The following is a 27,133-nucleotide window of genomic DNA, read 5'->3' on the forward strand; positions in this document are numbered from 1 at the left end:
TTCCTGAAGATGGGCCAGTGGAAGTAGGAAAACAGCATTTCTGATGTGGAACAAGAGAAAAAAGGTGGAGACTGCCTTTGCAGTTGGTTGGGGATAGTTTGGGGACGACTGTGCATCCCCCCCCCGAGAAATTTTTGATGGGCTGTCCTCGCATGGGGCAATTGCGGATCAGCCCTAAGTGCTGAGGAAAGTGAAATGATAAAGATTTCTCTCTTCGGTTCTTTATTCGGCCTACGATTCCCACTCCTGGCAGATCCACCACAGCCAGGTTGTTGAAATGCAAGATCTCTATCCCACCCGGCTTTCAGCTGTCTTTTCTTGCCTTCACCAATACACCTTGCGTAAATATATCGGTGTGTTTGTACAACCACCTAAGCCATGGTTTGTTTTCTAATGGTTTACCAAACTCTGATCAGATAACAAACTAAGCCATGGGGCTGATAAGCAACACTGGCAGAGTCCATACAATTTGCAAATCCCAAATGAGTGAAATGGGTGCTTGCTATGTTGTGTGAATCCCCGGCCAACTAACTTTGGTTACATGTTGCTCTGTGTCTTTGTGCAGATCCAGCAAGTATGATTAGTGCAATAAATTAGGTTGAATTCAGTACATCTCACTTAACCACAGGTTAGCATGTAGTCCAAAGGGAGCCCCTGAACAGTAAAGTAACATTGGTGGGATTCACCTAACTGGCTAGTTTGTGGACGCATTGTGGGAATTCTGGGAATTGGTCAAAATATCTGCAAGGCACTCCATTGCAAGGAAGTCAGTGGTTTGCCACTGCTTTTTTCCTGGTATTTATTGACTTCCTACAGCCTTGGGATTTCCTGGTGGTCTCCCATCCAAGTAATAGCTTTCTAGCAACCAAGTCTCGACGGCCTGCCATTTAGCTTCAGTATCGAAAGCTATTCATTCACCAAAAAAAAAAAAAAAAAAAGCAAATGTACGTAATTCATGGGAAATGCGTAGTGTTTCCGCGGCTACCAAGATCTACCTACTTCTGCGCAGCTCCCTTTCCGGAAACAAAGTAACCGGCCTCCGCCTTGAAAAAGCTCCTCCTCACTTCTGCTAGTCCCACCCCCGATGTCTTCTCAGCCACTCACAACGCCGCGCCTGCTTTTTTCCCTCCAATCCCATTCCCCCAGAGAGGCGGGGGAAGAGAAGGGGAAAGGTAGCCTCGCGCGACGTTTGAAACCTTTGGCCGACTGCCGCGCCTGCGCACGCGCAATACCGACTCCAGAACTTCCCCTCTCCCTCGAGCGCTTTGGGGCTGCGCCTGAGCAGGAACATCCGCGCCGCTAAGGACGCCCCTCCGACTCTCTTTCTGGGCCGCTGTCTCTTCGGCGCGCGACTTTTACGTCAGGGCGCGCGACTCCGAGCCGTGGGGTGGGCAAGAAGGCGCCTCAGGAAAGCGCTGAGTGTGAATGAGGCGAGGGAGGCTTCCTACGATGACAGTCTCATGTCACTCCCCCTTGTCTTATGGAGGGGGGAGCGGGGAACAAACTGAGGCGCTGAAGGCAGAGGAGCTCTCGTAAGCCAAGGGAGGGGTGCGGGGGCAGGTTCCCAATCTTCGTTTTGGGCGACCGGGGATCCCAGGCGGTGGGAGACGAGGCAGCGCGTGTGGAGGTGAGGAGGTGTCAGACACGTACTTCCCCCTCTGCCTCGCCTAATCCCCCATTTCGTAATTTAGAGGCAGACTCTTCCGTAATTGCAGACTCCCCGTATTGACCATAGTAACGTTGGCCTACTTCAGGGTTTCTCAGCCTCAGCGATTTGAAGACGTGTGGACTTCAACTCCCAGAATTCCCAGGAAGGCTGTCTGGGGAATTCTGGGAGTTGCAGTCCACACGTCTTAAAAGTTGCTGAGGTTGAGAAACACCAGCATACCTTGTAGGGCTGTAAATATGGCTGAAATAATCTGTCTAAGGAACCAAGAGCCCTGCTACCTAGTAATAGTATACACGTGAATGAGAGAAGGAAAAGGGATTCGCTTGACCCGTACCACAAAGTGAGGAATAAACCTGCTTCTCTCCTTTCGAACCAACGAACTTCAAGTCAAATCTGCCATATCTTCATTTTTCCATTGCTGCTTCTGTTGCTTGGTCCCACGCAGAAGTAACAATACTGGAGCAGCATTTTGCCACTTTTGTAAGACTTAACTGTGCCCAGCATAAATTTGATCCTACACACTTGTTGAGCTAGATGAGAAGGATTTTTTAAAAAATGTATTTTACACTAGAATAGCAGGCCTGGTTTTTTTTTCCTTTTCTGTGAACTTCCGCAAGAACAACATTAATATTTCTGAGAATGCCATTTTGAAATGTTTTCTAATCCTTTTGCAGCCACTGAAAATCAAAAATGGGAGCAGCTGATCTTTCTAAAAAGTAACTGCTCATTTTTGTGTTACTCGTGCTCTGAATATGTATGCTCTTTAGCATATCTTAGTTACTGTCTGCCCCATCTTTTTTTTCCTTTCTTTTTCTCCTAGGCAAATATGCTACAAATAATGGTCAGAGCTTGGTTGGAAAGTCAGTGGAGGCCAGCTTATTCCCAAATACATAGTTGCTTACTGCAAAAGCAAGTTAAAAACTGGCACAGGAGCCTAAGCATAACCAACACAAAACATTCAAAGTCTCAGCGGAGAAGCTGTAAAGCAAATATATCTGAGAAGAAGCTGGTAAAGTAAACAAATGTTCAGATTAATTGCAAATAATATGTAAACTGTATGTCTTTGCAAGACTTTTTTTAGAGTCTCTTATTTCCTCTTCCTGAAAGCACAAATTTATGAAAAATACAGAAATAATAGAATTAAGTTTTAGACATTTAGATAATTGTTTTTTCAATATCTTTGTTGCATGCAAATATTTCCCTGTGTTTAAATTGTAGAACTGTATAGATAGACTTAACGCTTCAATTCTACACATGCATAAATACATTTTACTGAATTTGGGACTTTGCTTTGAATAAAAATGGTTAGTGTTAAATTATATATTATTTGTTGAATTTCCATCCTATCCTTTTTTTGGAACTCAGAGTAACATAAATTGTTCTCTTCTTCCTTTTAATCTTGCAGCAATATAATGAAAGAATAGATAGGTAATGGTGACTGGCCTAAATGCTCTATCTGGCATTCAGTTAACATCTCTTGACAGTGTTCTATAATATCCTGGCTTTTGAATTCCAATATAAAAAAATGAAATGTAAAAAATCAGTATCAGACTTTCATTCTTACATTTTATTGGTGCTAATTTCCTTCTGGTTGCTGGAATGTATAATTGGTTTATCAGATCCACTAATAAATAACTGTCTCACAATCTTTGTTTAATTTGGAATATCATAGGAGAGCTGTGTTAGTCTGTGGTAGCCAAAAATCAGAAGTCCAGTAGCACCTTTTCCAACTAACATATTTTATTAAAAAACATGCTTTTGTGAGCTGCAACTCAGACACAAAGCTTATGGCTTTTAATAAAATTTGTTAGTCAAAAAAGGTGCTACTAGGCTCCTCCTTACAGTAAACGTAGACATCTCTTCTGAGTCCTGAGGTTATGGAAATTATTATTAAATAAATCCCTTCTTTCTCAGGAGGTCTTTTAGTGAATTTCTGTTTATGTGAGAGATTTCAGATTGTTGATTTTATAAATCCTTTTGGCAACAGCATGCACACAAAAGAGGTATTTCTTGTGTTCTCTGTAGGTAATACTGTAGAAAATTTCAGTTTAACCACTTGGTGATGCTATGCAAACTTGAGAAAAGATATATTTAAGATATTTCTTAGAAAATATCACAGTTAAGCATATAGCTGGCCTTCTGTATTTTGTTCTTGTGATAAGCCAGCATTCTTTTAAAAATCCAAAAGAATTTTTCAGCAGCTTTTTTGTCTAATTGTCATGTAACAAACACTGAGCTGGCTCAGCTTTTTTTTAAAAAAAAAAAGAAGGAGCAAAGAACCTCAGAAATGATTTTTTCTTATATTGTAGCAAGGTAGAAGGGCTGCAAATGAAATCAGGAACAAACTGGGTGTCTTTATTGTAACTGTTTTTTCAACAAAGTTGTTTTGGGGATTGCTAATGTTTCTTTTTTTCTAGGAGAGATAATATGTTGGGCATTTTTGTTTACTGTTCTTTTGAATGGTCAGGGTTAGTTTTAGGGAGTTCTTTTCTGGAGATGTCAGGTATTGAACCTGAGATTAACGCCAACATTTCAGCTTCACTAAATTTCTCAACATTGGGTGGAGAATGAACCTAAAGGTAGGGATGGATGATTGAGGAATGTTTAGTACTGAATAGTAATATGCAATATTATATGATTGGGGGAGGGAATCATCCTTATTTGGGATCACTGTGTCCCCTTTTAAATGATTTTGTGTTCCTTTAAAAGACAAGTCGGCTTGAGTTTGTATACAGCCCAATTGCTGTGCCTTAAAAATAAGGCTGGGCACAACCTTTATGAGGAAAGTGAGGATTGTTCCCAGGGGCATTGTACAGGGGAAAAAAGCAAGCTGTACTTAGGAATTCAGGAAAATGGAAGGTGGTAGCAGCTTTCATACTTTTATTCTTGCTTCTATTCTTATTCTTAATTGGTAGAATTCAGGAAAAAGACCAAACTATCTCTGGATTGCGGGCCACCGTAGTAGGTTTCTCTCCACTTCTATGACCTTAAGTATTTTCACTCAATAAAAAAGCTAGGTGGCAATATTCATCAGGTCAGTCCCCGAAATGAAACCTACATGTTTCTCCTAGAACTGAACAGAAATTAGTATGTTTAGAACTGAAGGCTTTGGAAACTTTAAGCTTCACAAATAATTAGTTTCTCTGAATAACGCTTCTCCAAATTTCAGAGTCGATATTTTGTCGATCATCGAAAGGTACATGTGATAGGAGGGAAAGGAGGAGATGGTATTGCCTGTTTTCTCAGTGAACCTAGAAAAGAATTTGGAGGTCCCAGTGGTGGAGATGGCGGAGATGGGGGACATATTATATTTAAAGGTAAGGGGGTTACTATCTCTTGTACACACGTTTTTGGTTTGGAGATGGTCTTATGAGGTAGGGAAGGAGTTGTCTGAATTGTCGGCTGTTTTGTGCCAAGAGAGGAATAAGGACTTCCCATGCCTTTGACAGTGCTACTTCTAAGGTGTCACAGAACTGCAGTAGCCCATCCAGCAGCTGTCTTAGCTGCTGGCTCATATTCAGCTTGCTCTCAGTGACCACACCAAATAAATTTTCAGTGCTTTCAAGTCATGAATCCCTGACATTTTTCTTCCTTAAATGTAATTAACATAAATACATTTATTAAATAATTTAAATGAATTTAATAAAATAATAATAATACTTTGCAATTCTTCCTATTGAAGGATAACCTGTTCCTCTGAGCGCAGTCTTCCAATCTGTCCACGGTCTCATTCTATCATCCTGGATGTTTCCCACACCATTTTTGTCATGAGCACATTTGACAAACAGCCCATCAGTTCCATTATCCTCCCATGTTTCTATAATTCTGTAACATTATTTTATAGTAATTGTAGTCTTAGGAAATAGTAATTGTCTCTGAGGAGCTGTTAACACTTTAAACAAAATATCAGAATTGTAGGCAAGGTGCAAATTAGCATGTTTTATTTGGGATATATCACTATACGAAAGAAGATAGTATCCAAATTAATAATAATGAGAATAATATTGACTTGAATTGATTGTAGTTGACTTCCAGATTTCAGAATCTTGTTTAATAAACAATAGTATTTAAAGTTCTAAAAGAACTAGGGTTAGTGGAGGCTCTAGTTAGTAATATTAGGCAGTCATAATTCTTACAGGTCTGCCTCAAGTGAAAGCCCGCTAAAGTGATATCCAGCCTAGTTCTGTTTATTTTTACTCAGAAATGGGTTTCACTCTGTTAACCTGGGCTTATTTTCATAGACATATCCATGTGCTACATCCTTACCTGTAGATTTTCAAATGCTTGTTCTTTAACATATCCATATTAAGATAACTGAGCTTGCATAGGATGAGTGGAAGTTTTGTAGTAACTATTTATTTGGAGAGCTCAACTTAATGTATTTTAGTTGTGATCATACTGATGGGATCATACTGTGGGATCACACTGATGGGATATAACTACATAATTTCAACTCGAAGTTCCTTTATATTTTCCACTCAGTGGTTGGGTTAAAACTGTAGCTTTGGAAAGGCATTTCCAACACAAATTAAAAACAAACCATTATAGGTAAAAATAAATTCATGGTTCTTTCAACAGGCTTAAGGATCCCAGGGAAATAGGGAGCCTGTGAGGTGGTTACACTGTATGTAAGATGCTGGTCCTTTCTCCCATGGTCATATTTATATTTGTGTTTAAATTGTTTAACTTAACAATTGTTAAATTATTGTTTTATATTTGTTTTAACAGATTGTTTTATTGTACACCGCCCAGAGTTAAGTCTGTGAGATGGGCGACTATATAAAGTAGGTAGGTAGGTAGGTAGGTAGGTAGGTAGGTAGGTAGATAGATAGATAGATAGATAGATAGATAGATAGATAGATAGATAGATAGATAGATAGATAGATGTCATTCTTCAAAAATAGATGGCTGGACCTCTTGTAGAATACATCACTAAATGTAAAATGTTCAAAGATTATTTTTATTGCAATGCTTGTCATACATAATTTTTAGCTTGCCTTCTAGAAACTTTGTTAAGCTCCTTAAGTGTTTTGTGTTGTTGTGAAATACTGACTTGGAACTTAGCAGTGATAATTAGAATATTTATTTGAGTATTTAAAATACTGGGTTAGGGTTAGCCTATATTGAATATGCAAAAAAAAATAAGTCCTGCCCAAATGGGTTGCAGTCTTAGACAACAAAGACAAGTAATTAGAACTGGAAGATAGTAAAAATGTCAGAAATAAAAGCATAATAGCTTTGTTGTAATATAGCTTAACTATAGGAGCTTTGAAACTTATTTATGCAAAGGAATGGACTCTGAACCAGCATTCAACTGGCAAGGAATTTCATTAAAAGAAGCAAAAAAAGAGAAAAAAGCTCCAAGGGAGGAACTAGAATAAAAAAGATGAACAAATGATAGAGTAGCAGTTGACCTAAAAAATCAAGAAATGGATACCGTATATAGAAAATTAAAACTAAAACATATATGTAAGATGGAGGATAAATACATTTAACAATCAATAACGTGGATGTTTTCAGCAGGATGGCATTATCATAGAATGTAAGAGTTGGAAGTCACCCTAGTGATCATCAGGCCCTCTCCAGTGCAAGAATTCACCATTGGAGCATCCCTGATAGATGACCACCCATCCTCTATTTAACTATCTCCTGTACTACCTCCCGAGAAAGTCTGTTTCACTGTTGAATTGCCTTTACCATTAGGAAAATTTTCCTGGTGTCCCAACTGAAATCTGTATCCTTGTAATTTAAACCCATTGCTTTGTGTCTTGTCTCCTGAAACAATTGTGAGCAATTCTGCCTTGCCTTCCATGTGACAGCTCTTTAGATGCTTGAAGTCCACTGATCTCTCCTCACAGTCTTCTCAGGGCTAAACGTTCCCAGTGCCACCAACTGCTTATAATTTATTCCTTCCAGATGCCTGTCATTTTGTTTGCTCTCCTCTGGAACTGCTCCACTTTCTAAAAAATGAGATGTCCAGAACTGAACACAATATTCCAGATGCAGTCTGGCCAGTGCAAAGTACAGAGAAAGTTGACTTTTCTTGATCTTGATGCTTTGATTAGTGCAGCCTAGGATTACACTTGTTTGTTTGGCTTCTGCATATGAGACAGGACTCATGTTCAGCTTTTCACCCAACAAGATGCACAGATTCTTTCTGCATGTTCTGCTGCACAGTATGCTCCTTCCTTCCCTCCTATATTCATGCCTTTGACTTTTTCTGCCCAAAGGTAGCATTTTGAATTTGTCCCTGTTGAAAATCAGGCTGCTGGTTTTTGCTCTGAATCTTGATACTATCCTTGAAATTATCTTGCTATCTTTGTCATCTGCAGATTTGATATTTTCCATTTGATGTCCTATTTTCCATTCCTTATGCAAGCCATTTATAAATACATTGAATAGCGCAAAGCCTACAGTGGAGCTCTGTGGTACACCACTTTGAAATTTCCAACCTGGTGTGAAGCCATTAACATATATCTATTGAGTATGGTCATATAAACAGTTCTGCATCTATCCAATAGTAGCATAGTCCAGCCTGTTTCTTGCCATCTATTCTCTACTAAAATCTTTGTAGAATATTTTGCAAAAATCAGAGTACAGATCTTTCTGGGTTTGGATGGGAGACCACCAAGGAATCTCTAGACTCTAGTTAGATTGGGACATCAAAAGTTATCCTGGAAGAAGGCAGTGGCAAACGATTCCTGTTATTGCCAATAAACTGCATGATTCTATGTGGCTACTGTAACTTGAACTTGATTTGTGTATTCTTAACATAGGCAGATCAACTAAAATGTATTTACAGTCATATGAAGTTATTTGTTGTATGTATACTTGCATCTCCTTCAAGCTGCCCTCAGTCCTCTGGAGCCAGTTTTAAGTGGCCATTCTGAGTGTGGAGATGGACCATACACAGAAACACATACCAGTAATATGAATAGAAGTGCCTTCTGCTGACACGGTTCTTGGGATCCAAATCAGTGAGAGAGAATGCAAAATGTTAAAAAAAAAATTATAAAAGCAAATAATTCCAAAGAAAATACAGATAATCCCAAGTTTAAGAACAAGTTCCATTCCCAAGATATGTCCTTAAGTCGAATTTGTATGTAAGCTGGAACAGTATTATTGTATAATACTGTATAAGTAGTATTGTATATTTAACTTGAATTTTGCTACAGTCGGCTCTGTTCTTAACTATGAGTTGTTCGTAAACCGGGTGTTCTTAATCCGGGAACTACCTGTAGTATGATCATATTTGTACCCCCACAATAAATGCGATGAATTATGAAATGCAAGATAAAATAGGATGAGAAAAAATCCAATAATCCAAATAATAAAGCTGCTCAGAATCAGTTCTGATTAGAGTGACCTATAAGCCTTCTATATATATATATATATATTTATAAATATATAAATAAGTAAATAAGATAAAATAAAAGAACAAATTAGAGTATGTATTAACAAATCAGAGTATGTACTTTGGTTTAATTCCCACACAAAAAAGAATGAATGTTGAGAATTTAACTACTAAAACAATGGGACAATGAAGAACTGTAATTATACTACTGTTGAAATTAATGAGACTTGCTAGCGAATACAATAAAATATGAATTGCAGTTTGTCTGCCTAAAATAATTTAAATATTTTGAAGTTGGTGATCATAAGGTTGTCTTTGCAAAGGTTTTTTGAAATATATGTATTATTAGCACTTTTGTCATTTAGGCAAAGGAACAGCTGGTATATCAGATTGCTCCCAATATATCAGCATCTGGTACCAAATAAAAACACAAGAGTTGGCATTTGTGGTGTGCTCTCATCCAGGAAACAGTTTGTCGATCCATAATTAGTCAACACAGCTTTTTTTTTTTTAAATGAATTCATCTTTAGCGTCTTGAATTGTAATATATTTTATTTTTACAGTGGATCAACAAGTCAAATCCTTGGCCTACCTCCACCCATTTTATAGAGGTTTCAGTGGGGAAAAGGGGGGAAGCAAAAACTGTTATGGATCAGCTGGCAAGCACCGTTACATTAAGGCAAGTTGTTGATACTTGTTGTTAGGTAATATACTTTTGTCAAAATGTTGAGTCTGTAAAAGTTGAATAGCTAATGTCCCGCATTCAGTCCCGCTGAGCAGCTCTTTGCCCAGCTTTACCCTTAGCTGTGTTTTACTTAAATTTATCTTTATTTTGTAGGTTCCCGTTGGTACCATTGTTAAGGAAGGCAGTAACCTTATAGCTGATCTCAACCATCACGGTGAAGAATACGTTGCAGTGTATGGTGGGGCTGGGGGGAAAGGCAACCGTTTCTTTCTGGCTAATGACAACCGAGCACCAACAACTGCCACTTTGGGAGAACCAGGTCAAGAAAGGTTTCTTCACTTGGAGCTCAAGACTGTAGCCCATGCAGGGATGGTGAGTATGTTTGCTTGTTTTTCAGTATGACATTTGAGTCTGAAGAAACAGGTTTTCATGTTAAGTCAGAAAAGTTGAAACGTGGGAGATGTATGCATGTTAAAATGCACTATTGGAATAATTAGCTGGCTCCTCCCCCGAATTGGAAGACCTGAAAGACCAGGTTAGGGGCAGATCATCACGGAGAAAATTTATCTATGTGGTTGCTAAGAGTCAACAACAACTTGATGGCACGTAATCACATCTGCTTTTATTTATTTATACATCAGATTTATATAACCGCCCATCGCACACAAAGTGACTCTGGCATACAATTAAAATAACATGTGAATAAAAATAGGCATTATAAAAAGATAAAAAGTTGTTGTTAGAATAAAAACATCACATATTTTAAAAAATAGATTTTAAAATATACAAACCCCACGGAGAGGGCAGAATATCAGTGACAGTGGAGCCATCTAAGAATGTCTCCAGATCCCAAAGACCTGCAGGCCTGATGACATCTGCTTGTTGAGTGCTTGAAATTCTTGGCTTACACATTGTTAATGATTGGGCTAAAAGCCTGAAAACTTGGGAGTGGGATGGCAAGTGGCATTGCCTTGTTTAGCCATTATTTTTTTTCAGGCTGTAATACGAATGGCTCAAGGGATGAAACTTCTACATTTTTATTTATTTATTTATTTGAATTCACTGGCCACCCAACTCCAATGGGCAAAACTAGAAAAAACATAAAAATTTGTTCCATTTTGCCAGTAGAATTAAATGTAAGCTTGAAGCAAAAGCTGCCCCCCTTTCAGATTGGGCTCTTTATTGCAGATAGGGTTCCCTAATGCTGGGAAATCTTCACTCTTGCGAGCTATCTCCAGAGCAAAACCCGCCGTCGCTCCTTACCCCTTCACAACCTTGAATCCCCATGTGGGCATTGTTCACTATGAAGACTATGAGCAGATTGCAGGTACAGTTTTATATTTCCTTCTATTTTTTTAAATAATATTCATAGTACTCTTTCTGGAAAAAATAAAACATTTTGTGACACTGATACCATTTTGAAAGGGCTAAAGTTTGTGGTAATCAGGGGGTCGGGGGGGAAGAAAGTTTAACTGCAGAACACCATTTTTCATGACCCAAGGCTGGAAAATCTTGAAGCAGCTGGAAAAAAAATGAAACCTTTTTGATTATCTTTCATTGTACGTAAACCGCAAACAAATCGAGCGGTCCAGAACATGAGGGTATCCAGCTGCCCCACAGTCCTCCAGCTCAGAGTTTTTCAAACAGTGTTCCATGGAACTGTAGAGTTCTGGAAAACCTGGATGGGCTTCTCTAGAGACTAAAGGAGAAAAATCATACCAACGCTGCCTATCATTAGAGCTTTGCCTCTTGATCAGGGATTCTGGGGATTTTTTTTTAACAGATCTCATGGCCTGAAAAACTTGGAAAACTGCTGTAGCCATCCAAATGCTTGTTTTTTTCCAGGCAGTTTCCCTCTTTTTATCATTCCTCAACAACCAGAATTGTATTGATCACATTGTTGTGTTTTGTCTGATTTTGCAGTTGTAGATATCCCTGGAATAATAAAAGGAGCCCATGAAGACAGAGGGCTTGGCTTAGCCTTCCTGAGACATATAGAACGCTGCTGCTTTCTTCTGTTCGTGTTGGATCTCTCTGTGGCTGACCCCTGGGCTCAGCTGGAAGCCTTGAAATACGAACTGGAACAGTATAAAGTTGGCTTGTCAAAGATTCCTCATGCCATTGTTGCAAATAAGTTTGATCTCCCAGAGTCAAAGAACAATTTATTTCTCCTTAAGGAGCAAGTGAAGCAGAGAGTCATCCCACTATCTGCTCTGACAGGAGAAAATCTGGAGGCATTATTGCTGCATCTGAGAGAACTCTATGATGATTACCTAAAAGCAGAAAAGGAGCAGGCTCGCAAGCCAATGAAATGGTAGTCAGTAACAGAACTCTTCCTTTGTCATACTGAGACAGGAAGGAAAAGTATGTTTGAAGTTAGGGGGCATACAGCAGGTACAGTCTCTAAAAGCAGAAGATTGCTTTTTATTTTTTAATATTAAGGAGATACACCGAGCCCTACCAGCAGAGTGCGCTAGTAGCAGGTGAGAAAGAATGAGCAATCTGTACAAATAATAAATTAAACAAAACATGCGTCCACCATGCAACAGAAAGTGAAATGTTCTTAAGCCTATTGAGATCTAGAGGGCATAATTTAATCAAAGATACACTTGATAATTTAATAAAGGTACATTCATTTATTATGGCATTTCTGTACCACCAGTTCCACATGGACTCTGGGAAGTTTACAAATTCTTAAAACCATCAAATATAGCACAACCAGAGTTCCACTAGAATTGTACTTAAAATCCATAGCGATCAGTCCCAAGGAACAATGTGGATCGTAGACTCTTCAAAAGAGTTTTGTTTTCTCTGCCATCAGGGAAGGTGCCTGGGTCTCCAAGAGAAGACTATTCCATAAGGATAGAAAGTTTCCTCACCCCTGCCCCCTCCCCACATACCTTCCAAGGAGTGGAGAAGACTCAGTATCCCATATCTGGATGCCTGCATTGGATGAACTACTTCTCTTTGGAGCAGGCTGTCCTGAACATATCTAGGTGCCAACCTTGTAGAGCTTTATAAGTGACGACCAGCACTTTTGGCTTATATTCAGAAGCCAACTGGCAACCGATGCAGCACCTGCAACACGTGTTATATGATTCCAGTGGTTCTTGTCTATCAATGGACTTCTGGCTGTACTATGCACCAATTGCAATTTCCATGTACAGTGCACTGCGTTGGTCTAAGCTAATGGTGGTAAGGACATGGGTGACTGATGCTAAGGCTTCCTGCTACAGATAGGGCCACAATTGGCACTTGGTATTGGGAAAAGGCTCCTCTAGTCTTGGCTTCCACCTGCCTATTTAGCAGTAGCTGTAAGTCTAGAGGGACACCAAAATCATGGGCTGGTTCCTTAGGGGGAGTTTTGCTTTGTCTAGAGTAATCACCAAGGCAAGTAAAGAGACAGATGGTTTCTGGACAAACAGCATTTCTATCCTGCAAGGATTCAGCTTCAGCCTGTTTCTTCCCATCCAGCCCCTGACAGCTTGCAAAGACCATTTCACATTCTCCATGGCATATCCAGCCAGGTTAGGGGTAGAAATATATAAGTGAATACTGTCAGCATATTGATGATGCTTCACCCTGAATTTCATGATGACATCTAGTAGTTTCATGTAGATGTTTAAAAACAGGCAAGAGAGATGAACCATCCAATCCCTTGCAAGGGAACAACTGCCTAATCACCCAGATATGAAATTGCTCAGGAAAGAGCAAAACCACTGAAGAATAGTGCTCATAATGTCTATTATGCCAGAAGGATACCATGGCAGGTTGTGTTGAATGCTGCTGAGATGTGTGTTTCATCTAGGGCATTCAGCAGTTGTAGGCCTACCACCTTCTCAACAACTTTCCGAAAAGGGGAAAGTTGGAGACTGAGTGATAGTTGTCTAAACTGGCCAGATCTAGGGAGGACCTCCAGGAGGTGTACCAACTCCTATTTCAAGATAGGTAGAGCATCATCTTACAGTGAGGCACTGACCACCTTCCAGATTCAGTCATTCAAATACCAGTTTTGCAAAGAAGCCAGGTTGGGCATGGATCAAGCTACAAGTGACACAATTCCTCCTATCCACTTCCAGAATCAGCAGACTGAATCTTACTTTGGCATCTTTGAGTTCCAGCCCTTGACCTGGTGCTCAGCAGAACTGCCTGCCAACATGCCAGAAAACTCAAAAGCCCACAGGAATTCACCTGGAATGGGCCATCCTTATCAATCTTCCTGCCCTGAAGCGTCTCCTATGGCATGGAGTCTGAAATCTCCCCTCACTGAGTACTCCAAAACCAGTCCAATGATAATGTTTAGGAGGTGATCCTGCCATGCAGGAAGGCATCTGGTATACAAGCAGGATCCCCAGGTTCTCCCTATAGCCCAACGTGATAGGCACTCACAGAAATATGCCCTTGATCAGCATCAAAATTTCTCTGAAGATCATTGCCACTCCTATCTCAATACTGGAGGGCATATCTACAAAAAGACATTCACCCAGCCAGGTTTTGGTACGTAAAAAGCAAAGGCAAGTCACTTTTGGGTTCAGTACGGTGAACAGAATTGGAAGGCAGTGATTGACTGACTTATTTTAGTAATATCTTTGAAAAAACAAAAAAATACTTTCAGTTATATTGCTTAGTTGTCTGTTACAAGAATACGAAATGCTGTAGCATGGAAGGAATAAAAGGTGCATTTTGCTATTCATTGGATTGTTCCTTTATTTTGTAAGGAAAGTGTTGATTCTGCTTCCTTCCTTAATGGAGGGGAAATGTCAGAGTGGGAGGTCTGACTAATCATTGTTAATTAAAATAGCAGGTGGAGAAGAGTGTCTAGTTCCCATGCAATAATTCAATACCATGGTCCCACTTCTTAGTTTTTCTTGGGCCTGCTGTGAGTACCACCGGCAGTCAACCCTGCTATTACATGATCTATAAATTACTCTTTTTTTTATAGGACAACAGACCTATTTCTTTCTAAGATTGTGTCAGTCAACAAGACAGACCAGACGAAAATAATGCCATATGGGTCAGAGTTACTTTTATTTTAACAGCCCCTATATCTTCATGAGAGCTAGGGAGGGGCTTGTCTGAGACATTTTCTCATGTTACATTCTTGCCCAGGGCTCAAGCCCTACTTATCTAACTGTTGCCTTGGTAGTTGCTCTTCCTCCTGTCCTTCAAGGCCATTCCATATTCCCTCTACACATTGTTTCAGGAGGATAAGAAAAGCAAAGTGCCCTAGTGGAACTAACAACCAGAGGAGAAAACAGTTATTGCTTGGAAAAAGTTGACAGTATTTCCCTGCTTCTGTGACCTGCAAACAATTTGAACCCTTCTAGGATATGTATTCTAGAAATTGCAGAACCGGGTGCTGAGTGCATCACTGGTTTCTTTTTCAAGACACGCGGCTTTGACATGCTAACAAGATGCTCCTTAACAGGGTTGAAGTTGAAAAGATTTTGGAAGGACCCATTATATACTTCAGGTGAAGAGTGCTAATTGATTCCTTATATTTGTTCTTTTCTTAACCCTTGATTATGCTAAAAAGAAGAGAGTGAAGGGGTAGAACAAGCTACTGCACACAATGTAAATTGTTTAAGGTTAGCTTCTCTGACCCAAGTTATAGCCTTGCACTGGATGGTGGAGGGTTCTAGGTAATTTCTTCTCTTTACGGCTGCCTTCCTCCTGTAAATCCAGCATGTATTAAAGGCACATGTCACAGGAAAGCAGTTGCATTGTGTCCATATGATTTAGACTGCCATGGCCATCACCCTGATCATTCACTATGCGGCTAACACCAATGTGAGCTGCTCCTCATATGCATTATTACCAGAAAAGCTGTCTGAATATCATACATAATGAATAATATTTATTAGTAATACTATGACTCATAACGTTAATCATAAATATCATATGGGATTTGTATGGAAAGGACAAAGAACAAAACAAAAACAAACATTAGCTTTAAAAAAATGCACCTGATACTGGAAAAACAGTTGGGAAGGAGCCAAGTCTGTCTGTCTAGATAGGAATGGTCAGAAACGCCACTGAGGAAGAAGCGGAAAGAAAATAGCAAGGGGGTACAGTCAAGGTGGGGAGAATAGCTAACTGCTGAGAAGGCCAGAGGGAGGGGGAAAAGATGAAATAAAAATGCAAGCTTGGCCCCATTTGAAAGTCCAGGGAAGGCCGTGTGAACGTAGATGCAGAAGTGGCAGTGAGGGATCCAGGTGAGAAGTGCCAGCAAAGGTAAAATAAATACCAGCTTTGTGGCACTACAGTACAAAAAAGAGAAGAAAAGCAACACTTCTGAGGCTGTGAAGAAGTGACAGAGACAAATGTGTGAAAACAGAATCTTTTCTTTTGATAGCGACCAGGATCTCAGCGGTCTAAATGGCCCTTAGCAAAGACTGACGCTTTTGCTCGTACAAGAACAAACTCTGGTGTTGGGGTGGTTTGTCCCTGGATTAAATGGCATTAAGAGCGGATAAACCTGGAATGACCGATAAGTGATTTTGTTTTCAAGGCTGTATTTCTAAATCTGCAGATGGAACTAAGAATATTTTTTTTGAGTTTCAAAGCAGTGGGAATGGAGAGAGACCATCATAAAAAGATGGTAAAGAAGTGTAGAGTTATAGAATGATTAACAAATCACTAGAGAAAAGTTATATTCTTCTTGTATATTCATTGTATGTATCTAACTTTTTGTGTAGATCATTTTTCAGCCTAATTTTTTTTGGGGGGGTTATCTTATATTTAGAGCTGTCTGTCTAATGAGTATATATAATATTTCACAAAACTGCCTTTGTGCACATGGAGCAAAACATGAAGGCAGGCACATTTTTCAGAAAGATAGACTTGGCAATGCTGCCTTCATTCTGAAAGCAGATGTAGACCCAGGAGGTCAAAATCAGCCCAGAATTAAAGAGATAACTGACATTAAGTTTTAGGGTCGTTATTATAATATCCACAGACTCTGTGCAGCTAAAAAAATCTCATTACCGCATTTCGTGTCATATGCAATCAAAGCCAGCTAAAATGCTACTGCATTTTAGAGATGGAGAAGACCTAGATTATGCAGTCAAGGTCTCGATATCCTCCAGGGAATTCTTCTTAGTTCTCTTTCTCCTCTTGACTTCCTATCATAGAGGAGCTTAAAGGAGAGAATTCATATCCAAAGCATTTTAACCTTTCTTCAAAACGCATCTTCTAAAACTTTGCCACAGTCTCATCGTTCCCATATCCCACTCTCACAAGGCTAGTAACTAGATCTCAAAACATGAAGCTAACTTTTTTTTTCCTTTACCCAATTCCTATTTTCCTCCCTGTTTTTCTGGGTCAGATCTTAAATTGTAAACTGCATGGGCTAAGACTTGTTCTCTTGCAAGCAACTTGAATTTGGCGAGTCTCCAAATGCAATGTGCCATACCCACTGATCACTCTATGTAGTAAGAGAATTGAAAAAGTTCTTTCTAACACAGAGACAAAGGGTGAAGCATATACAAAAGGATCATTACATAAACAGAACTTCTGAGTACTTTGCCAAAACAGGCTTTCCTCAAGGGGAAAGTAGTTGGGGAAGAAAAGTTTGTGTTCAATCTGAGTTTGAAGTTATTTCAAGTAAATAATGGTAATATTTTAGATGCCAGTTGGATTTTCCCCCCCTTGGAAATTATGAGGTGCTGCTGTTGTCATACAAGAATCAGAATGCTGGGTCTTGTATTAAGGATCAATGCGACAACCGTTTCCCTCCCTCAAAGCCAGGTTTGGTAATAGAAATTGTAATCATTTCTTACTGCTTTGGATCTGCTTTCTTCGATTCATGATGAATACCTGGTTTTATTAATTGGGAAGGGGCATTTTATTGGTTTGTTTCTATCAAGTACCCCTTTGTAGATGTGAAGGATTGCAGGTAAAATAGCCCACGTGAAAAGTTGTGGAAGAGCAACTTGATTGTGGCAAGTATGCCAATTCATTTATTGGGTTTTGCATAAACCAGTGCATGGGTTCATTGGGAATGATACTTTCATACATACATACAGTGGTACCTTGGGTCACGAACTTAATTTGTTCCGCGACTCTGGTTGCGACCCAAATTGGTCGCGACCCAAATCAAATTTTCCCATAAGGTTCAATGTAAATACGGTTAATCTGTTCTGAACCATATGTTGTTTTTTTTAAAACCACAAAAATATGACACAAAGTACAGTACAGTACAGTATGAAGAGAGACAACACTAACCTTGCTCGAGGCGTGGAGGACAGGAAGGTGGGTGGGGAGGCGGTTATTGTTTGGAGGGAGAGTCCCGCTCCCTACAGGAAGCCACGACCACGTGTGTCAGCAGGGAAAATGGCCACGGATCCTGTTCGTCACTCGATGCGGAGTTCACGAACGGAAGCAAAATTTTGCGAACGGTGCTGTTAGTGACCCGAATTGGTCATGAACAGAAGCATTCGTGACCCGAGGTACCACTGTATTGAGTTTTCCAAAACATTTATGCAGAGTTTTTCTTCTGACACAAACATTTAGAATATTTATGTGTTATTATTTACATACTGCTTCCAAAACTGAGGCATCACTCTTAGCAGTTCTACATTATCAGAGGCCCCATGTTTACTGAATCTTGCATTTGTTTCCATGATTTTCTGATATTACAGAACTGACTACGCAAGTGATTGTGAAATATATAGATTGTACAGCAGTATTGACTTAATGTGCCTCATTTGCCTATTGAAGTTCTTGAGCAAATTCACTCAAACTCGATAATGCCTTTCTAGCAGCTTAGCTGATAAACAGGTAGCTGCTAATAGACCTTTGATTATTCTATTTTTGTTTCACTTATAATAAAGCAACTGATTATATCAAATATCCTCCTGCAATCTAAGGGCATTTTAATTTGTCATTTGGCTCTTTGACACAAGCGCGTTGACAAGCTGCTACACAAAAGGTTGAGTAGGAAGAAAATGTTAATCTTTGCAAGGTGGTTTTTGTGATGTTTGCTTTGCAAATAACACTCATCTGGGCTGCAAGGGGCAGTTCAAAGGTGTTCTTTAGGCCTTCTCAGCAGTCACCATAGCAAAAAAATAAAATAAAAAATCAGAAACTACTCACAATAAGTACATTGACATACGTAATCATTGTTAAGCCGCAGAACTGATTGATCAAGCTTATCTACCTTGGAGAATAACAACCAGCACATCTTACCTGTCCTCACTTTTGTTTAATTCTATAACCTGCAAGAATGGTGGAAAGATTGGAAAAGGTTGGGAGTATCAGGAATGAGACATGCAAAGTTTGATAGTTATGACCTGCTACTTGGCCACTATGACTCAATATTCCAGCTACAGGGAAATGACAACAGCTTTCTATCTTTTGGACATCTTTACCAATCAGGATCTTTTCATTTCCTGGTATTTTCAACCACTGTAATAGACAAAGGATGGGAAATCATTCTGTCCATTCAGTCCTCCAGTTTGTTTGACTTTGGCATATTCAACAACAAAGGTTCAGAACATTATACAAGGGCAATTGCAGAGAATCAAAATGATTGCATTGTGTTAGTCCTCCCGAGGAAGATGCTTGTTAAAAATGTATGCCTCAGTTAGGTTTGGGGATGGGGGTAAGAAGAAGCATCTAATGAACAAAGTCCACTTCCATTAGTTCCATTAATATATTCAAGGACTAACTGACAAATTAGAAATGTGAAGGAGTTGAAATGTGAAACTGCCTACCTTCTATTAAAGTAATGCTACTTATTGTATTGTTGAAGGCTTTCACGGCCGGAATACGATGGCTGGTGTGGGTCTTCCGGGCTGTGTGGCCGTGTTCTGGAAGTTTTGTTTCCTAATGTTTTGCCAGCATCTGTGACCAGCAACTTCAGAGCACAGGAGCACAGAGAGAACTGCTCTTGTCTTTGTTCCTGCACTCTGAAGATGCCGGTCACAGATGTTGGTAAACTTCCAGAACACGGCCACACAGCCCAGAAGACCCACACCAGCCATAATGCTACTTATCACTAAAGCCTGCTGGTATTGCATGGATTAAAAAAAAAAAAAATAGGGCTGAGGTTCTGTATGGATGGTTCTGATTATAGACCTAATAGCCTAATAGGTTCTGATTATAGACCTATTAGCTTAATAAACGTCCTAGCTAAATGGGATGATAAAACTGCCAGCTTTTCAAAATGATTTGACAGCTCAGCAAACACATACATGGGGAATGATGTTATTACCCATGTAAATTTGAACTTCCAAAAATCTTTTGAAAGAATTATTCAGGATGAAACACTTGTCCTGTTTGTACAATCAGCCACTGAACAATGATGCCTCTTCACTGGAGGCTGTGGCAACATGCCATCACAGTGACTTGAATCAAGACACCCTCTTCTTCCTGTTTGGTGTGGAATTGTATGAGTCCTGACAAGCCCTCCCTTCTTTCTTTTTTTTTTTAATAGTTCTGATTAAAAGATTTTACATACATAATAAGAAATGCATTCAAAGAGAAAATATAGTAAATGTGAAAAAGAAAAAAAGGAAAAGGAAAAGAAGAGACAAAGAAAAAAGAGATAGAAAAAAGAAAAAGAAAATAAAAGACCAGAACAGAAAATATGAATAGCTAGATAGATGATAGATGATGATAGACAGATAAATAGATGATAGATGATGTAGAGAGAGATTGATGATAGATAATAGATGATAGATGAGATAGGGGGATGCTAGAGGAGGAGGAAGATAGATAGATAGATAGATAGATAGATAGATAGATAGATAGATAGATAGATAGATAGATAGATATTTTATATTTATTTATATTTCAAATTTGGACACCGCCCACCTCACAAGGAAGTTACTCTGGGCAATTTACAATAATTTGGCAGTTATACATAATTCTAATCAAACCTTTCTCTCTAATATTATATCATAATTCCCTTCTTTCGATAACCTATTCTTTCTAATCATCAGAACCATAACTCACAAAATCATTTTCTTTTTTATGCAAAAAGTCCATAAAGGGTACAAGTCCTCCCTTCTCAATGAAGGGAAATAGACCTAGTTTGTGTTGGTTCATTTCTTTTTAACAATGAGGCATATCTTTAACCAGATAGCTCTTCTCTCAAGGTTCATTGAACGAGGGCTTCAGTGAGAACTTTAAGAATATTCACATTATTTCTAGTTTATGACATTTGTTATCAGAGGCAGAACGCCTCTCTCCCCACTTCAGGCCCAGAGCTACTGTCTTTCTCTGAGAAAAATCAATCAGACTCCCAATGGCATGCCAGATATACCAGGAAAAGCTCTCAAACTGTCAGGCCAGTAGAAAAGAAAGCTGGTTCTCAGCCTCAGACAGATTATTAAGCAGCATGTTTATGCGTGCAGAACTCATATAATATTTATTTAGTATTCTTAGGTACAACTCCCTATGCTGAAGTATCTCAGCATGCGGTTAGACATGAACACGCAAGCTGCATTTTGACTTAACATGTTGTTAAGAGCCTTGCCTCTTTATTGTTCAAGATCAGCCGTTCCAGATGCAGACTTGGGCATTTGGCTGAGCAAAAGGCAAGCAGAGATTCCAGTGTGTTAACTCCAGTTGCAATTCCATTTTGCACATGATTACCAAGGAGATCAAATGCAATGAGGAGCATTGGCTATTCATATCCCATACCTCTTCCAGACTGAAACTTAGTTTCTTCATCCATACCAAGTTTGGGTGGTTTCTTGCAACTGTTGACTGTGTGGCAGAGCAATCCTACTGAGGGAGGGAACAGGGAAAGATGTGAAGGAGCAGCATTTTATTTTCCTACCCATCTTCTGACATTTGTTGACTTGTTTTTCACTTTCACTGTTCTGCTTTCCTGGATTGCAAGGCAGAAATTATGTATATCTATCCCAATATGGCTGTCAAAATCTTTTGATACTGAGAATAGATTGTGGAAATGGTAAGGTCTTCTCCATGATACCCAGGTCTTCCCATGATACTTCTCCATGATACTCCTGATACCCATTTTATCTTGCTTCTACTGATGTTGGTCCATCAGTTTTGGAAGCAAAGAAATTTCTGTGAGAGCTGAAAAAGGAAATTAAAAAGTCAGATATCCCTCTTCGGTCTTCTGCCTCTTCCCTTAAAGGGAACATCTTGATCCCAGAGTTAATATTTGGCTCCATAGGAAATGTACACAGCTCATTCAAAGGTCAGCAGTTCTGGCAGCCTTCTACATACAAGCACTAATTTCTGATTCATGCGTTCCACTGATCCGTAATGTGGTCCATTCACTTTTGTTTAATTGATAAGTGAGAAATCACTAGTGTCCTGCTGTCAGCAACATAAATGGATGTGTCTATGTGGTCGTCAGGAGGTGAGCTGGACACAAGGGAGACTTTAATTTTCTTATTCTAGTAGACCAAAGCATCAGCCTTGATGCTGTTCGGTACTTACCATGTGACTTGCTTGATTCTTTCTAATGATATGTCCAACACGTCTGATTGCCAGTTGTAATCAGGCACAATTTAATGCACTCCTTTTGATGCTGAACAACTTTTGGTGTGTAGCCGAGGGGCTGTTTATCTCAGTAGGAACCTGTCTGGACATCAAGTCAACAAGCTAGGCCTTCTTAATATGCCTTCACTTTCTTACAAAGAATACACAGAAGGGGGCTTTTTCTTATGTTTCTTCCAGTATGTTGTTATGTGCTGAGTCCCTATTCTTTCTGCTTTTAGGAAGGGAGCCAATATTTTCTTATTTAGATATGCTTTTTTTATACATTTAAATACAATAAAAAACCTAAGTCCAAGATTTCTGACAGTAGGATTCTTATCAGAAAAGCCAGAAAATGGACGCACCTACAAATCAACGCATTATTTGTACTTATAACCGCTGTGAAGAATATCAGAAGCCACTTCTTTATATATTTTTTCTATTTTTTCAATATTTAACCTGATGATGTTTAGTTTTTTTCACTCTCTGAATGAAAAGGTAACAATAATCAGTAATAATAAAGTGGCGTATAATTCTATTTTCCTTCTTTTGTATAGAGGTCTGTGTTGATTTGCGGCTGCATCCATTTTCTGACTTTTCCGATTAGGATCCTACAGTCAGAAAACTTGGACTTAGGTTTTTCCTCTAATGGCAAATTCTTGGATGATTCAAAGGTGATATTCAGCATGGTGCAAATGCCCACGCACAGAATAGATATATGTATTTCATGCTGGAGTAACCATTCCTGAGTTAAATATCCCAAGTGAAAAGCTACCCCAGAGGGCCCAGAGGGCCTAGCCCACTGCTAAAAGTTTAATGAGGTGCTAATTTGACAGCAAATGACAATCAATTAGGAGCATAAACGACGCTGGGTGTTTAGCTATTAAAAATAGTGGCTGAGTCCAGAGAAAATGACATTTGAAAGTATTTATTACCATGGTCTCTCTTTATAGAAACATCACTATTTTCTTCCCATAGTAAATGTCACTGCTCCAGTCCAATGCTAGTTCCTCTTAGCTGTCCTCAGAGTCTCTGGAGATTGATTTAAAAAAGAAACTTTTGCTTCAAGGCTTTGCTAAGTTATCAAAACTCATAGCCAGATAAGGCAATAAGAACCACATTTTGGTTTTTTATTTCTCCTGTATTCCAAGTCAGTGTAGAACAGCAATTATGGCAAGATGTTTATGAAGATTCTCAGTCATCCAGGTGCAATTGTCTGGAGGTTGAGTCACAGCAACTGGACTTCTTTTCTTTTTGGTTAGAGATGTTTCGCTGCTTGTCCAAGCAGCTTCTTCAGTCTAAAAGTCCCCAGGAAGATTAAGAACAGTTCAAAAGTTCACCAGGAAGGCAACACTGAACATCCCCCTGGGGATGAGTGAGGGATTAGGAGTAAGACATCTACATCTCAAAGACTCTACTAAACACATCTCCTATTGTCCCTTCAATGAGCCTATCATGCTAATAAGAAACACAGCCACCCTTGAAGACTTTTAATGGGGTCCCCCCTAACCAACTTTTTAGACTGAAGAAGCTGCTTGGACAAGCAGCGAAATGTCTCTAATCAAAAAGAAAAGAAGTCCAGTTGCCATGACTCAGCCTCCAGACCATTATGGCAAGATGTACTGAAGATTCTGTCAGAATCTTCTCATCCTTTTAATTGAATGGGAGCCATTTGTTTGGCTCCTCTGTCCATGTTTTGGCTCACTATGGTTCGGCTAACATGGACTGCCCACTGATCAGGCACAGTGCAATTTGCCAACCTGTTCTCCCGTCTTCCCTTGGGTGCACAGTGGCCAGATTGTAGTTTCAGCTATGGTGCACAGGTTGGGGAAATGTTTCCAAGCAGGCAAAAGTGATTTCCTAGCAAATATGGTAAGAAATGCAGCCTTCCTGGTGAACTATAGCAAAGATGGTATGGGACTTAGAGGCTTTGCCCTTTATCTTCTTCAGAAAGAACATATAGCATCAGAGGATTCCTAGAGCTATCACTATTATTGGAGGCCCAGGTGACCCCCCTGGCCTGGAACGGCTACCACTATCTTTGATTAAAATGCCACCTATGCCACTTCCTAGACAGAGAAAGGCTAACTGCTTGGTTAACCTGCTAGTTATATTGCTATAATGTACTGTATATGTACATTGGTATAGAAGCTGAAGCTGAACCTGGTATAGAAGCTGAAGCTGGCTTAGAACGTGGCAACCAGTTTACACTTCTGTTGAAGAAAATCACCAGCTGCCAGTAAGCTGCCAAGTTAAAAGTCCTGCTTCCAACATATATGACTCTAAGCCAACTAAGGTTGAGAAACACTGCTTTAAATAATGTGAGACTGTGAGACTTGACTGTCTTTGCCATTACAGACATGGTCTATCACCAGCTTCAAAGGTGGACTTGCTGTATGTGTTGAGTTTGGCAGCATGCTGGGTTGTGATTGCCCATAGGCCTTCTCTCTGGGGGTGCCTGGAATGCTCTTCCCCTGAAATGTATGCTCCCTATTCATAGAGGATACTGTTACATCTTTTAGGTACCTTTAAAAGACCTACCTCTTCACTCAGACCTTCCCTGCATGAACGATCCATGAATGGGTCTTTTGCTACCGTTCTTCTTCAGTAATGCTTATGGGTTTATATTGTTTTTATTACTGACCTGCATATTCTGTACACTGACTCAGGAGGGTTTTGCAAAGGAAATGGGATTTAAAATATCTTCAATAAATAATCCAAAGGGCTGTGCTTAGAAATTGCACTAAGCCCAGATTAACGGGTTGGCTGGATTCATGTATCACGTTCAAGCCCAGTTTAAACAAATTACATTGTGGCTTAGAGAAAGCTGTGAACTTAGCCACTGTGAATTCCTAGTCACTTCTGTAGTGGCCAAAAGGCCAGTGCAGCAGCGTCAGAAGAAATGACTGGATTGGAGCATCAAAAGCCAAGGATTTGGCTTCCTTGAAACCCTCGCTTGCCCCAGAGACAAATCTCTCTCTCTTCAGCTAGGTGTGTTGATGCTGCTTTTAGGAAGCATATTGGCTTGATGTCATCTCAATCTATCACTCTTAAGTTGCATTACATGTTTCTTCTGCACAACTCAATACCAAGAGTGTTACAGCATCTCTACAGGTATTTTGTCACCTTACTTGTCCAGCTGAGTCCAAACTTATTCTTACTGTATTTCCTTTTCCTTTGCCACTGGGAAATTCATCTCCCTGGTGGGAAACAAAATTATCTTGGAGGATGCTATTAGCAGCCAATATTTCCTCACTTCTCACCCCATCCATTAATCCATTCTTCTTCTCCTCTTCCCCCAGAAGGAGAAGGGGCTGTTCAACACACTTTCCTTCACCAGGTTGTTTTCAGCTCTAGTCTGCTAGAGTGAAGGAGGTGGTTGATCCAGTGGTGTGAGGCATTGGCTAGAAAGGCTAACCCAGTTCTGTGCTGCATCAGAAGAACTGTGTCAAAAATGCTTCAGGTCTTTATTCCTCTTCATTCTGCATTGGTGAAAGTACACCTGGAATGCAGTTTATGATTCTGGTCACTGTCTTTCCAGAAGGATGTAGGAAGGATACAACTGGTTGAGAGGAAATAATGATACAAGGACTTGAAGAAATATCCCATGAAGACAGGCCAAGGATGGTCAGACTACAGAAAAGAAGACTGAGGGGAGACTTGATATCCATGCTGAAGAACCTAAAAGGATGCCATAGCGAAAATGGTCAGGAATTATTTTTCATTACTCCAGAAACGAGCACCAAAAGAAACAGGTACAAGATGCAGCTGAAGGAGAATTGTGCGGGTCATACTAAAAGTTCCTAACCTAAATACACTTTCCCAAGGAAACTAAAATTGACAGCTCAGGCATAAAACTTTTAGAAGGCCAAGGAATGCTGATAAACTAGGAAAAGATCCTGGAAGGTACAGAGCTCTGGGAAGCAAAAGAAAGTAACTCCCCAGAAAGAAATTATGCTCATGGAACAATTGCCTCTTTGTTCTTTCAAAAACCCATTGTCTTTGTAGTCCTGCCCTACACAGTTATGGCCTAATGTCCTCTCTAGCCATATAATGTGTTATATCCAATGAAGTACCTGCTGCTATATCCAGTCACTTGCATATTTTAATTTGCATTAAGTCTATCAGAAGGATGGAAACTCCTCCCCTCCTCAGACCTGTCTTTGCCTCCAATGCTGTCAATGAACCAATTTGTGCTTCAGGATAATGGGTCCTGGTCTCCAGTTCAAACATACCCTTGGGGAAATTCTTCTACACAGCTACCTAGATTTCATTTAAATATAACAGGAAAAAACTGCATGATGGTAAGATCTGTACAACAAGGAAGGTGAAAACCGCTTTATTATATTGGTTATAGTAACAAAATCTTGCAGGTCTGATTGTGCTTTACTTCTCCATCTCTCCTATACTCCTGTGGACCTAAGGAGTTGTCTGTCTTAGTCATTTCTCCCTCCCCTCTGATTGTTTTGGGCTTGAGCCATGCTTTTCACCTTGTTGCTTTGGGAACAGATCTGGCTTATCTCTGTCAAGGTCATCTTCTTTACCCTCTACAGAATCTGAGCAGATACCTATTAAGGATGATTCCTGCACATTGCAGAGGGTTGGACTAGATCAATGTTTTTCAAACTTGGCAACTTTAAGATGTGTGGACTTCAACTCCCAGAATTCCCCAGCCAACTTAAAGTTGCCAAGTTTGAAAAATACTGGACAGATGATCTGCATGGTGTCTTCCAACTTCATAATATGATAGGTAGCACATATGAGGTGCTGTACAGGAAGCAGCAACAGCACTTTTTCTCCTCTTTTGGAGCACTTCACTCATGAGATAGCCTATAGTCCCCTGTGAGGCAGATCATTGTATCACCAAGTTTGGTTTCTAAAGGAGGAATCACCATGACTGGTTTCTATTGAAGAAATGGGGGTGGGTGGACATTATGCTGATCCCTCCTTCCTTGTAAATCTGCGA

The 27,133-nt window shown here is 39.7% G+C and overlaps 1 protein-coding gene across 2 annotated transcripts; it reads left to right on the top strand.

Moving 5' to 3' along the window:
• Positions 1-1,287: 1,287 nt before the first annotated feature.
• On the top strand, positions 1,288-14,410 carry MTG2 (mitochondrial ribosome associated GTPase 2). 2 transcript variants are annotated; one of them, XM_007440089.3, is made up of 7 exons: positions 1,288-1,532; positions 2,490-2,678; positions 4,839-4,986; positions 9,587-9,702; positions 9,862-10,080; positions 10,897-11,035; positions 11,632-14,410. In XM_007440089.3, exons 2-7 carry the CDS (start codon positions 2,496-2,498, stop codon positions 12,024-12,026), a joined length of 1,200 nt encoding a protein of 399 aa, XP_007440151.1. In that variant the 5' UTR covers positions 1,288-1,532; positions 2,490-2,495; the 3' UTR covers positions 12,027-14,410. The 2 variants fall into 2 exon arrangements, with proteins under 2 accessions (XP_007440151.1, XP_025030094.1); XM_025174326.2 differs by having other exon boundaries at positions 1,289-1,627.
• Positions 14,411-27,133: the final 12,723 nt, after the last annotated feature.

This window comes from Python bivittatus, unplaced genomic scaffold (genome assembly GCF_059951505.1).
Source record: "Python bivittatus isolate LINGU-HERP-01145 unplaced genomic scaffold, Pbiv_v1 ctg000700_np1212, whole genome shotgun sequence".
Taxonomy (NCBI): domain Eukaryota; kingdom Metazoa; phylum Chordata; class Lepidosauria; order Squamata; family Pythonidae; genus Python; species Python bivittatus.

Bases quoted from the DNA above. Each gene is read 5' to 3' on its own strand.
- MTG2 (XM_007440089.3), top strand. From the start codon at position 2,496: ATGCTACAAATAATGGTCAGAGCTTGGTTGGAAAGTCAGTGGAGGCCA. The intron at 9,703-9,861 runs GCAAGTTGTTGA...TTTATTTTGTAG, and splicing joins GCAAGCACCGTTACATTAAG to GTTCCCGTTGGTACCATTGT. The intron at 10,081-10,896 runs GTGAGTATGTTT...TCTTTATTGCAG, and splicing joins CTGTAGCCCATGCAGGGATG to ATAGGGTTCCCTAATGCTGG.